This window comes from Schistocerca piceifrons, chromosome 4 (assembly GCF_021461385.2).
Source record: "Schistocerca piceifrons isolate TAMUIC-IGC-003096 chromosome 4, iqSchPice1.1, whole genome shotgun sequence".
Lineage (NCBI taxonomy): Eukaryota > Metazoa > Arthropoda > Insecta > Orthoptera > Acrididae > Schistocerca > Schistocerca piceifrons.
Genome location: NC_060141.1, coordinates 576,836,143 through 576,849,927, shown reverse-complemented (window position 1 = coordinate 576,849,927; position 13,785 = coordinate 576,836,143). Strand labels below are relative to the sequence as shown.

General features: G+C 35.9%; 2 protein-coding genes across 7 annotated transcripts in view; one reads left to right on the top strand and one right to left on the bottom strand.

Annotated features, from left to right (window-relative positions):
- Positions 1–8,700, bottom strand: part of LOC124795100 — a 145,859-nt gene extending 137,159 nt beyond the window's left edge. For 3 of the 5 annotated variants that reach the window (XM_047258934.1, XM_047258939.1, XM_047258938.1), the window contains exons 1-2: positions 8,580–8,691; positions 3,628–3,822 (exon numbers count right to left, since the gene is read on the bottom strand). In XM_047258934.1, coding sequence (XP_047114890.1) covers positions 3,628–3,662 — 35 coding nt within the window. In that variant the 5' untranslated portion in view covers positions 3,663–3,822; positions 8,580–8,691. Of the gene's footprint in view, positions 1–3,627; positions 3,823–8,579 lie in introns of all 5 variants that reach the window. The other 2 variants (XM_047258937.1, XM_047258935.1) reach the window with 2 other exon arrangements.
- Positions 8,701–8,822: 122 nt separating this feature from the next.
- LOC124796306 (protein FAM50 homolog) overlaps positions 8,823–13,785 on the top strand; it is a 125,120-nt gene continuing 120,157 nt past the window's right edge. For both annotated transcript variants that reach the window (XR_007016742.1, XM_047260432.1), the window contains exon 1: positions 8,823–8,973. The gene's annotated coding sequence lies outside the window, so the exon portion shown is untranslated. The remainder of the gene's footprint in view (positions 8,974–13,785) is intronic.

The following is a 13,785-nucleotide window of genomic DNA, read 5'->3' as shown; positions in this document are numbered from 1 at the left end:
CAATTATCTTCAAGAGCCATCTGAGCAATCACAGCAGACTTTTATTTGCCCAGTTTCTTTCTTGAGGCTTGAAAGTGCAACAAAATAAATGTCCTTGCCAAGGTCTTTTTGACAGCTTGCTTTGACCCTGTAAATTCTTCACAATTATGTCACTGTGGGTATATGAAATATTGTTGTTCATCACTCACCCCAGAATCTGTATAGATGAGAGAAACGCACACTGTGTGTAAGTCGCAAAACTTGATTTCATTTTCTGGGTATTCTTGCTTAAAAAATGGAAAAAAAAGCTTCCTTTACTGTGATATGTATGTAACATTTCTGCAAGCTAACTCTTTTCCCACTTCTTGGTCCTACAATAGGCCCAATTTCCTTCACATCAGGTAAATGGATACTGATTTTACCACTTGTGAAAAAGTTTTGTACTTTGTGCAGATTGCCACCTGTAAGTTTAAGGCTGAAGTTTTCTTGTAACCTAAGAAAATCTGCTTGCTACCTTTTGTAGGTAGTCTTTCCCATAGAAGACTTTTTTATGACTGCTGATTTTTTTTAAGGTTGGAAGGAAGCACTTTCTTTATCTGAGAAACAGTTTTGCTAAGGGATTGAACACTTTCATATGGACCTATCTGGGAAAAACAGGTCTTCAACTCATCTTCAGTTAGTACAAATTTTAGTTCAAGCCTCTACTTTATTTTTCTTTCAGCTTCATTCTTACGACATCCAATTAAAAATTTTTCATAAATGAATCTTCATATCGATCCATCTTTTTCTGTCCTGTTCTCTTTCTTTTTCTTTATGGGTGTTTTATTTCGTGGGATTTTTCTGCAACTTGTCTCGTGTACTCTGCTGACATTGTTTTTCTCATATTCTAAATAAATAATAAGTCAACAGTAGTGTAAACCATCAAGGCACTAGTTATGCCAATGAATGTAACTTAAGAATGACAAGAAGTGTTATATTGTTTAGATTTTGGTAACAACCCAAAAAAACTATCACGGGAGGTACATAATTATTTTATATCATTTACATATTAAACACTGCCTTATGGATCACTAGATGTGCTTACCAGGTTTCCTCACCCCAACCCAAAATTGACAGAACTGCTGAGTTACACAGTAAACTTTTTCATGTTTTTTGTCACAGATGGGGGCTAAATGCAAAATTTAACTTTTGTAGATTCAGGAAACCATGATATAAATTTTATTAAAAATAAAATTTTAAAAAATAATCTCAGGCTCACTTTCACATGAAAACATCCTTAAATAAAGTACATATCAACAAGTGGGGGTGGCCCTTCATTAACTGAATATACAGCTGCAGGACAACAGTGCACCCTGTTCACAGAGAAACTAATAACGCTATAGCCATCAGACCAATCTAGACAAGTAAAGATGTCACAGATTAGACACAGCCGCGACATTTTATTTGCAGATGACAACAAATTGTTCAAATGGCTCTGAGCACTATGGGACTTAACATCTATGGTCATCAGTCCCCTAGAACTTAGAACTACTTAAACCTAACTAACCTAAGGACATCACACAACACCCAGTCATCACGAGGCAGAGAAAATCCCTGACCCCGCCAGGAGTTGAACCCGGGAGTGGGAAGCGAGAACGCTACCGCACGACCACGAGCTGCGGACTGCAGGTGACACATTTCTGATTGTGTGTACACAGAGAAACTAATAATGCTGTAGCCATCAGACCAATCCAGACAAGTAAAGATGTCACTGATTAGACACAGCTGCAACATTTTATTTGCAGGTGATACAATTGTTATTGTGACAGACATGAAATGTAATGTGAATGATACAGCAAACAGAACAGTGAATAACATCAGCTTAAACATCTGATGATTAACTGCACTAAACCACAGTGCATACAGTTTTCAACACAGAGCAGTGAAATTTTATTGTCTCAAGATAATCAAATAATCAGTGAAGTTGAACACTTTAAATTCTTAGGACAGATTCCAGATGAAAGCCCTCTTGGAAGCATCCAGAAACTGTGCAACAATTAAATGTTGTGCTTACAGTAAGAATAATCTCCACAGCCACCAGCTCTGACATTCAAAGGCTTGGTTCGCTGTATACTTTCACTTTGTTAGAGCCTAAGGTATCAAGTATTGGGGCAAGTCTGTGTTTTCACAAAGAATATTCTTAGTCCAGAAAAGAGTAGTGTGAATGATCTGCTATGACAGTTCATGAACTTTGTACAAGCTGCTGTTCAAGTGTCTCACAATTCTAACTCTGCAACCCCTGTGTGTATAGTCCCTCATGGCATTTGTTAATAATATGGAGTCAAGCAAAAGGTATTGTCACATTCTTTCAATGGACGATAGCCAGAAAAATGATACGTTCTTGGATAACACTTCTCTAACTACAGTATAGAAAGTTGTGCACCACTCTCCAGGTTTAATTTTTATAGGCTTCTAGCCGAGCTGACAGATGTGACTGATAAATCCAAGATTTTCAATTCTACGTTGAAAGACTCCTTGGGGCACACAGTTTTCATTCTCTAAATGAGTTCCTCGCAGTAGCTTAGAGTCTTGTATTGTGACATATTATTTATTGTATGTACATTTCTGTATCAGCTTTTTTTAGTTTAGTAGTCTCTTTTGTTTTTAAATATTCCAATCAGTTTTATTGGGGCTTTGCAGTGATTTATTCCATGACACAGTAACTGCTGTTAGCATAACCCATGCACACTGAATAATTGATTTAAACTGTGCAATTAACTGTAATGGAATACTAATATGAAGCTACGTACGGAATATACTGATTCTCAGGCGCTTAGCAGGAAAGCACAGACTCTGAACATTTAACTGAGTTTAGAAATATCAATGAACAGTGATGAAAGTTATTGTACAACAAACCTGATGTTCAGAGAGAATTCCAAAAATAGCATACTTTGTCAAATTCCAGCTCATCAGAGTTACAACAAGTAATATTTATTCTGACATTAAAACAAATATGGATTTGGTCTACAGTGGTAGCGTCAGCATTGCATTCGCTAAGAAAGTCTGTGTTAATGCAAATTCTTTTTTCATGAAAATCCACAAATATGAAGAGTCAGAACCTAAGGAACGTCATTTATTTGGACTAAATGTGTTAAACAGGATGGAACTATCGAGAATTTTAAGTTTTCTGGCTAACTAATAAAGCTAATAACAGATTTAAAATGGTGAGAAAGCATACATGAATTACCTAAGACACGTGCCCTACAAACTTATGCCTCCCTTTTATCACACAATTTGTAAAAGATACACAATGCTATTCTTTTAAGCAATAAGCTTCTGTACCAATTACTTGAGGAAAAAGGTCATCAAAATTAACTACAATAAATAATGACTTCTTCCCCATTCCCAACCCCCCCCCCCCCCCCCCAAAAAAAAAGCAAACACCTGCTTACCAAACAAAAAGTTGCGTGGATGCTAGATTTAAGAACAAAATATTCTTCATCTAATGCGAGAGGTAATGTTTAAAATTGTGGTGTACTAGTATATGACATTACTTTGTTGCAGAAATTACAATTAAAATTCATATCCTAAAAACGGATACCACCAACTATTACAATTAATTAGTCATAAATTAACTTCAAGTCTTAATATAAATAAAGGAATGTCTGCCTAGCCTCGCAAGTTCCACCAAGTGTCAACAGCATTCAGGGTTAATATGAACGACATCCAGAATTTTCCATCACTGGAGCACTGTCAGATCACTCTAGTGCTACAGATGAAGAGGTGTGTGGTAGGCTACTGACATCTTCAGAGGGTCAATGCTGGTGGCATGTCATGAGCATCCATCCTTGTCACATGGGCAAGCTGCAGTAAAGAACAACTTTAGTCTAGTGGTTAGCTACAGTAGGTAAACTGTTAGTATCTAAATCAAATATCATTTAGCAGTGAGAATGGTATGCCTACTTTAAACCAGCTGTCAAATAATGACCACAGTGAATTTATATTGCATTTCATCTGTCACTGGCAAAATTTGGTAGTCAGAGGGTCTATATAAAGCAAGGAGTGTGGTTTTTGGAAGTTTTCCCAATGTAACGAATACTCTGTGAGATTTTGGGATTGCAGTTTGTAATGTCATCTTCTTGCCTTTATATTTCAGCTGACAACCAGATAGTTCCCTTCAGGTGAAATTTACAACTGGAGATTACTGTGGAACATCTCTATGTTAATACTGTAAATTGGCATAACACAGCATGCACGTAGCTCTTGGCTGCATGACCACCTTCTTTTGAAGTACAAGTGTGTATTTGCTTGCGTCTGGCTACCGCCACCCTTCACAAACTACAGGCTGGTGCACTGGGCACATGTTGTGTCCAATAGGAATAGTCTTCCAAAGGAGTTGAAATTCCTACAGTCTATATTCAAGAATACTGTATATCCTTTGCACCAAATCTGCACAACTTTATTGCCAGTTATAAGATAAAGAGCTGTTCACGTGTAGGGCACCCCTTCCATATGCTGGCAACACTTTACCTAAATTATGCAGCCTCATAAAAATCATTATTTAAAAATAGTTCTCCAGTCATCCATAAAAACCTGTGAATGCCCACACTCAGTTACGGACAGTGTGAGTGTGTGGGGAAGTGGAGCCAACAGAATACTTTGTGACTATAGCAAGGACTACACTGAACAGTTCACAAGGGCAGCATGCAAGTATTCTAGGATCTGATTTTTACGGACTGTTGAAATACAATATGCGGAAGTCCTTATCAATCAGGATGGTAGCTTTCAACTGGGTAACACATGGGAGCTGATCATCTCTTTATTTTCTTCAGAAAGTTAAAATATTACACACACTAACATTTATTTTTATCAGCTGAACCACTGAATGTTGACTCTCCGAAATGGCATGCAATAACACAGTTAAATGCATTTGTGTACCACAGATGAAGCAAAATTTCACAGATATTACTAAATTTGACTGGGCAGTTATTCAGCTAATAACTATGTGCATGTGACACCACTTCATTTCATTTCTTTATACCAAAATAGTAATGTACATCAATAATATCCAGTTGTAAAACTCAGCTGAAGGTGGCTGCCTGGTTGCAACTAAAATACTGTGGCAAGAAGCCAGTATCAACTGGATGCAATCCATAAATCTTGTGTAAAGCCAAGGAGAGTCAGTGTAAAATAGAAAAATGAAGGAAATCCAAAATTTACTGGATATTTGTAGTTTACATAGGATTTTCAAGTGATACTGACTCGCCTTCAATTTCCGTAGCACAAATAACTTCCACAAAGCCTCACGCAGTGCTGCTGGGCAACTACAGGATGGAGTGTGAAAGGGGTAACAACTTTTACAGTAGATAATTTTGTATAGTCATAACATTTTTGGTGAATTTTAGCCTGTTAGACATAATCCTTATCATTTAAGGCGAGTCTCAGATGCTATTGAATTTAGCATATGTTAAAATTCAGGAGTAAGTATGAAACATGTAATTATTTTGTTTTCCCCGAAAAAATTCTTGTCCTGAGATACAGGCCTCCACAGATGACACACTGAACACCATTTTGAAGATGCAAATTTTGGAAAAAATTTTAAAATGCTGTATCTCTGTAACTGTTCTACATATTTTGTTAGAGTTTTTTTATTTGAAAGATAATTGCTTTATGATTAAAATGGTATCCTCTATTTGGACATATCTGTCAAAGTTCTTTCACTGTCACCTTTTGAATCTTTTTTTATGTAGCAGATAACTTTGCAGAAATTACATATGTGACATGGGAGAGAAATACACTAATTAAGAAAACTTATCTCTGACAGTTTCATTGATGAACTTGGTAAAAGGTCAGTGAAAGCAGTAACACAACAGCATTTGCAAAAATTGCAACAACAACACATTGGAAAAATGAAAGGGTGTGTACAGGCTGAACAACTATTTCTAGTGCTTCACTCTGATTTTGCTGAGAATTGGTCTGTAACTCTCCCACAAGAAGTACAAGGGTATCATTGGAGTAATGGACAGGTTTCAGTTTTTACTGGAGTACCATATTTTCAAAACAAGACCACAAGTGTTGCAGTTATAAGTGATGACACAGGACATGACCCAGCACATGCATTGCTAGAAATGCGCAAAATTCTTCAACTGCAAACAGGGGCAGAGAAGATCATCATTATTTCTAAGGGTGTTCCTAGTCATTTCAAAAATCATTACCAGCTGTTTGAACTAAGTAAGTCACTTGTGCCTACTGGCTGGGTATACAGTGGGTCACGGGAAGGGGCCTTGTGATTGTGTAGGAGACCTGCTAAAGCACCATGTTACAAAACATAATCTTTCCAGACAAAATACAGCTGCGATTCAGAATGCTGAGGATTTTACAAGAGTTGTGAAATGTTACACATCCAGCCCTCACTCTTTTGTCCAAATAGGTAATCGAAGAATTCTGTGAGCAGAAGAAAGAAGACCGGTCCAAACAAACTACTCCTGTGAAAGGAATTCAGAAGACACATTTTTGGACTCAAAGTGAAGGGCGAACTCATAGTTACTTTAAAGAGCAAGAAAGAAGAAATTTCGTTTGTTTGGCCAACACCTCAGAAACAGCAGGATATTATTCAGACTCACAACCTGAGAAGGGGGATGTTGTGACCGGCAGAATGCAGATATTATAGACACCAGTTATGAGTTAAAGGAAACTGTAGTGAACTTTATGCTACCACATGGACCAACCACTGGATATAGGTTTCCAGCTGAAGGACAGCAACAACACCATCAGTGCTCACTTCCTGTTCACAATGTTTTAAAGATTGTAAGTGCTCCAGTTCCAATTGTTTCAACACGAAGGCATCATTCAACACCAAAGGAAGATACCGAAGCAGTGGAACACATTTTTAGTTCATTGATGGCTAATTTCAGTACAAAACTGAGTGCACAGAAGTTGTAGATACTGAAACCTTGAAATCTTTGGTTCTTTCACATACATTTTGGAATCATTTAAAATGCTTGAAAAATGAGTCTCTTACTCATCTTTCAAAACAAAAATTATCTGAAATAAGGCTATGTTTTGATTTTTATGAGCCTGTTATGTGATAATAAAACATGTTTTATGTATGGCAAAAATTTCAATTGTTTATAAAACCTAAATGTAGAACTACATGGTGCTAGTCAACAGAAAAAAAATTATGAGTTGGCATTTCTGAAGAAAAAAAATTCCATAAATTATAAAAAAAATCAGAATGCTATAATAAATGAACTTTGACAGATAAGCCCAAATGGAGGATTTCTTTGTAATCATAAAGTAATTATCTTCCAAATAAAAAAAAACCCTAACAAAATATCTAGAACTGTTGAAGAGATACAGCATTTTAAAATTTTTTCCCAACTTCACATCTTCAAATTGGTATATGCATGTCATCTTTTGAGGCCTGTATCTCAGGGCAGGAACTTTTTTTTTTTTGGGAAAAAAACGTGTTCTTACTCCTGAATTTTAACATATGCTAAATGCAAAAACTCCTGAGACTAATGGAATTCAGTTAAAAATACAAGTTTGCTTAAAACTTCACAATTTTGTGTACACATACAAGTTTAAAGCTATGAACAGTGGGCATCAAAATGTAAAAGATGAGGATCAATAAGTAAAGGACAAGGAATGTGAAATGTTATTTTTTATGTCATTCAGTCCTAACCTTTACAAAGATCTGTCCACATGCTGCATCAATCACACCACCCTTTGCAGGAGCTGATTATGTTCTGAACATTAGAGAATAATTGGAGTTCCCGTATTATACATAATAATGTTATGTCTGGCTTATAAATTACATGCCACTAGCACATTAAAACATGGACAAAAACAGATTTGACTTCCATGTTCCCAATTATCAAGAACACTGTCACTGCCACATTCTGAAGTTCTCCCATTCTAAAATCAACAACACTTTCCATATATAGTTGCACGCTGATAATTTCGTACTGAATGCAAGTAAAATGTTATCATAACAACAGACTGTAGGTGCTCCTGTCCCCTAGTCCTTTAATAATACATTCCTCCAGTTAGATCCCATGTAGTCCATGAAATAAGTTGGTAAAAGATCAGTCAAATGGGCCTTCAGGGACATATTCAACGTTCTCTCTGCGAATACTGTGTATTTATTTCTTGGAGAAACCCAAGGTACTTTCCTTAAATCAAAATCAACTAACAGTATCTGCTACTTGTAAGTCGAATCTCACATCCATTTGAGATTAGCGGACATTATTCTGATTCCTCAGTGAAAATGTTATCTATAGCAGCTGTCACTGTTGATCAATAACCCAAAAGAATTATAATTTTAACTGTCACGATTTGTCTTGCAGTGGGCAAGTTTTCCAGTTATCATGATGGTTTTCTTTCCAAATGATAAACTCAACTCAAGAATTTGGCTACATTTTTCTACCAATATACGGTTCCGGTATCAATGAAGGAAAAATATAAAATAATGATCCGCACTTGTAACAACAAATTAGAAAATGCGTGTAATTAGGCACCCGGGACTAAGAGACAGATTAAATACTTCAACAACCAACTGATATATAAGATCAGGTCGGACTGAAACAATTAACGGTTATATAATTGTATGTGGGACTCACTGTAACTCATCAGCATATACTTCGAATAGGCACTCAAATACGCGGAACACCAACAAATACTATACAATAGCGTCAAACAAAACGGTCACAACGCTGCCGTTGACGTTTGAAGAACTCGACTTTATCGTATAAATAAAGCAATCGATAGTAAGATATCATTTCTGGTTACATTTCGACCTAACACTTTCGATCTACTGCGATTATTTCTTTCGATCTTAGCTCGTCGTGCGGACGCCACACGATAAAGCTATCGACATATAGTTGTTTGTATATTTTGAAGGAAGTGATAAGAGTGTTGAGACATAATTCTGATAGGTTAGCAGTATATACTTGTTTACCTCACTTTTTTTCCCGCTCAAGAGTCAGAAATATTTGAAATTGACAATTTAAAAAGGTTAGTGTAATTGTAATAGAGTATCGACTCGTTTTGTGTATTTTAGGAAAAATTTGTTTGAAAAATTTCAGACCTTACCTACACTACATTTCATGATTCCTCAATAACCTTTGAATTCCGATAGAAATATGATCAACCTTGGTACAGAACTGGTTTTGTTCGTTTGTTTTTCACTGAATCTCTGAAATGAAAATTTATATCCACTCTGAATGCAATGGAAAATAATAGCGAAAGTTAATAACACAGATTTTCACTTAAGCAAAGCAATCAACCTAGTCATCTTTCTTAAATAGAAGACAGCTAGAAACGAACAATGACGAATACGTTTTAACACACATGCCGTTACACAAATAATTATGTAACATTGTTGCAGAATGAGTTGATTGATGTTATAAACTTTTATTTTTAATATCCATGTCAAAAAATTTCAGTTTCACTCATGCTAAATATAAAATATATAAAATGCAGTTTGGAAAAACACAACATTAGATTTCATTGTCCCATCTGAGAAGATGGTAATTTATAAATGGTTTTGCTAGGTTGCATTGCGTTGGGCCTATAGTATGAACATACATGTTTGTCAATTATCAGCATAGGTATTTTTATGTGAAGATGTTATGTAGATATAATGGAGGAGGATCACCTTTAGGAATGAGAAATGAGTTCATATATACATCAAAAAACAACACAACAACCTTTTAAGAAATTTAAGCTGTGTACTGCATTAACAATAAACTGTATTGCATAACCCTACTACTTATTCTTAAGTTAGCCAAGTTTAATCTAATAAGTTGGAACCTTAAAAAATGTGCTGCTTCCCCAGTTTTATTGGTAGCTATGTTTATATACTGTCGGTAACATATGCATGAATATATTTAGTATTTTTCAAAGAAAATAGTTAGGCCTACCTGTGTTCATTACAACAAAAGCCTACTTCCAATACAGTGTTATTCATCATGCAGCCTTACAATGAATACTGCTATTTCCCATGGGCTTGATAGAACTTTTTGATCCTTGGATACAGATTAGCAGATTTGTAGAAATAGTGACTAATGATGCAAAATTTTAATTGTCTTTTTGATCCTTGGATACAGATTAGCAGATTTGTAGAAATAGTGACTAATGATGCAAAATTTTAATTGTCTTTTGAATTGGTAGGGGTTCCATATCTCTTGGTGTTATGTAAATAACTGACAAGATGACAATAACAAACCAAGTATTTGAGGTACTGAGTCATTGAGGGGCACATAAACAAGACTGAAAATGTTCCCATCATTCTGATGTTTTACCAGAGCTGTAGTGTGTAACTGTGAAGAAGGATTCCACAACAACATTCTCAGTCTTGTTTATGGGCTGATCAATGACTCAGTGTCTGAATCATTCAGTGAGTTGTTGTCATTACACCTTCCAATATTCAAATTCCACCAAGGACTTGCTTTGTGGTTGTGCAAATCACACTTTAGTCAACACTTATTTGTATTATCGGCAACAAACATCTTTAAGGACTAAATAGGTTTGCAAGTGAATGTAAGAACTCAGTGATCCATTTAAAGAGACCATATCAAGATGTGTGGTAATCTACATAACACAATATTTCTACTGCTGCTTCTGCTGATTAAGTACTTCATTCACTTTAGATGCATTGGCTGTTTATGATAATTCTATAAATCAACAGGAAGTGAAAATAAGCAAACATCTTTATCTTTAGCTCAACTTAATGACAGAGTTATAAGAGCAAAACATGCAGAGTTACTCTTCTTCATTAGTTTATCTCTGTGTTGACTCCATTTTGCTTGCCATCAAATTGAACCACAAGGAATTTTACATGCAGCATTTTGTTTAGTGTGTGTTACCATTAATGTCTACTTTAACTGCCAGCAGGTTCCTTTTGTTCTGGATTTATACGTGGTTGAATGGGAGCTGTGGCTTTACTCAGTTTCAGCTACGAAATGTTGGCTGAGCCTTTTTTTTATTTTTCACATTTGTTTCCTTGCAATTGTGCATCATGAGTCCTTATTAGGTTAAGATTTAAAATGTGGTGAGAACAAGTTATATCCTTTTTACTTATTATGTGAACTGTGTCTAGTAAGGTTTATTTTTGGCATTAATTTTCGTGCATCATCAGCAAGCATTACTGTTCCAAACCATCCTAAAAGTCCTTCAAAGATCATTAATGTAGGCCGAGGACAAAAGGAGATCCAGGACCAATTCTTGTAGTGGCTTGACCCCCAATGTCTTCCCATTCTGATGTTAGTTTCATTCCTGTGACAGTGTGTCAATGCGATACACTGTTTCTTGTTTTTGTGGCGACACTCCATCTGTGGATGATGGATGCAGTTAATGCCATAACATCTTTTTGAGTACAGTCTATGGTCCACAGTAACAAAGTCTTTGGAAAAGTCACAAAATACGTTGTTGTTGCTGTTATTGTTGTTTTGGCCTTCAGTCCAGAGACTGGTCTCGTGCAACTCTCTATGCTACTCTATCCTGTGCAGGCCTCATCATCTCCAAATAACTGCTGCAACCTACATCCTTCTGAATCTGCTTAGTGTCTTCATCTCTTAGTCTCCCTCTATGATTTTTAGCCTCCAAGCTTCCCTCCAATATTAAATTGGTGATCCGTTGATGCCTCAGAATGTGTCCTACCAATCAATTCCTTCTTCTAGTCATGTTGTGCCACAAATTCCTCTTCTCCCCAGTTCTATTCAGTACCTCCTCATTAGTTATGTGATCTACCCATCTAATCTTCAGCATTCTTCTGTAGCATAACATTTCGAAAGCTTCTATTCTCTTCTGGTCTACACTGTTCATCACCTATGTTTCACTTCCATACATGGATACAATCCATACAAATACTTTCAGAAAAGACTTCCTGACACTCAAATATATACTCGATGTTAACAAGCTTCTCTTCTTCGGAAAAGCTTTCCTTGCTATGGCCAATCTACATTTTATATCCTCTTTACTTTGACTATCATCAGTTATTTTGCTCCCCAAATAGCAAAACTTATTTACTGCTTTAAGTGTCTCATTTCTTAATCTAATCCCCTTAGCATAACCTGATTTAATGTGAATTCCATTATCCTGATTTTGCTTTTGTTGCTTTTCATCTTTTATCTTCCTTTCAAGATACTGTCCATTCTGTTCAGCTGCTCTTCCAGGTCCTTTCCTGTCTCTGACATCATCGGCAAACCTCAATGTTTTTATATCTTCTCCATGGATTTTAATTCCTATTTCAATATACATATTGAATAACATCGGGGATAGGCTACAACCCTGTCTCACTCCCTTCCCCAACCCCTGCTTCCCTTTCATACCTTGACTCTTATAACTGCCTTCTAGTTTCTGAATAAACTGTAAATATCTTTTCACTCCCTGTGTTTTACATGTTCCACCTCCAGAATTTGAAATAGAGTATTCCAGTCAACATTGTCAAGAGCATTCTCCAAGTCTACAAATGCTAGAAACGTAGCTTTGCCTTTCCTTAATTTATTGTCTAAGATAAGTCGTAGGGTCAGTATTGCCTCGCGTGTTCCAAAATTTCTACAGAATCTGAACTGATCTTCCCTGGGGTCAGCTTCTACCACTTTTTCCATTTATTTGTAAAGAATTCGTGTTAGTATTTTGCAACCAAGGCTTATTAAACTGATAGTTTGGTAATTTTCACATCTGTCAACACCTGCTTTCTTTGGGATTGGAATTATTATATTCTTCTTGAAGCCCAGAGGTATTTCACCTGTCTAATACACCTTTCTTACCACAAAATTTTGCTTCCACAAAATATATTGGTAGGATAATTTTTATTGCTTATCTCTGCCAAGGATTTATCTGTGAGGCACTCTACACCTTCATATGTGGAGGAGCCTTTATGAAAGCCATAGTGAGTGGCGTCATTCCATGTAAAATTCCAAATATTGTGGTGGATTCTAAGGTAACCATTTCAGAATTTAATCATACCTACATGTTTCAATAGTAAAACTAACTCTAACCATTTTTGATAAATTTTGGTTTTGGATACTAAAGGGTGTGTACCCGGTCATTAGTCAGGCACTAATCTACCTATTTTCAGAGACCTACTACTCAGTAATGAGTTAACCTACAAACCTAAATTGTTTTATTCATCTAGTATGTGCACCACTGCATTGATATAATGTATAAAAAGTAGGATACAACACTCGAATTTTTATGAAGAATGTTGAAAAACACACTTTTTACATTCTATGCTTCAAATTTGTAATTTTTTAAAAGTCATAACTTCACACAGGGGAACAGTAGAGACTTCATCCTGTGCAGTAACTCATCTGTCCTAGTATTAAATATAAATAACAATTAAAAGAATTTAGCATTACAATTAGTAGTTCCTACCTTCACTTAAAGATGAATCCATCACAAAAGAATGTCAAATTTGATTAATTTCAGAGTTCTTAGAGGGTGAGGGGTAGGGGATACATAGACAGTTGAACCTTAACTTGATTTTTTGCTGAAATGTTTACATATCTGGTAGCAATCTTAGGTGTAAACAAGGCTATCCCAACTAACTTTCTTCATTGGCACAGAATAAAATGAAAATGTCACTGACACTTGCAGCCCATCTTCAACACTATAGGACACTGCTAATTGAAAACCATGTAAAATCCATTGAAAATGATTTCCAAAGTATTCTTAGTTGACCTGTAGGTCAGAATTGGAAGCAGGTGAGAGTTGAATACAGTTAGCAGTCTTTTTTTTCCAATTTGTATGTTATATTTCACTGTTAACTGTCTTTTCAGTGTAAGAAATTACAAGAGACAGCTTAGGAGTGCAAATGAGGTA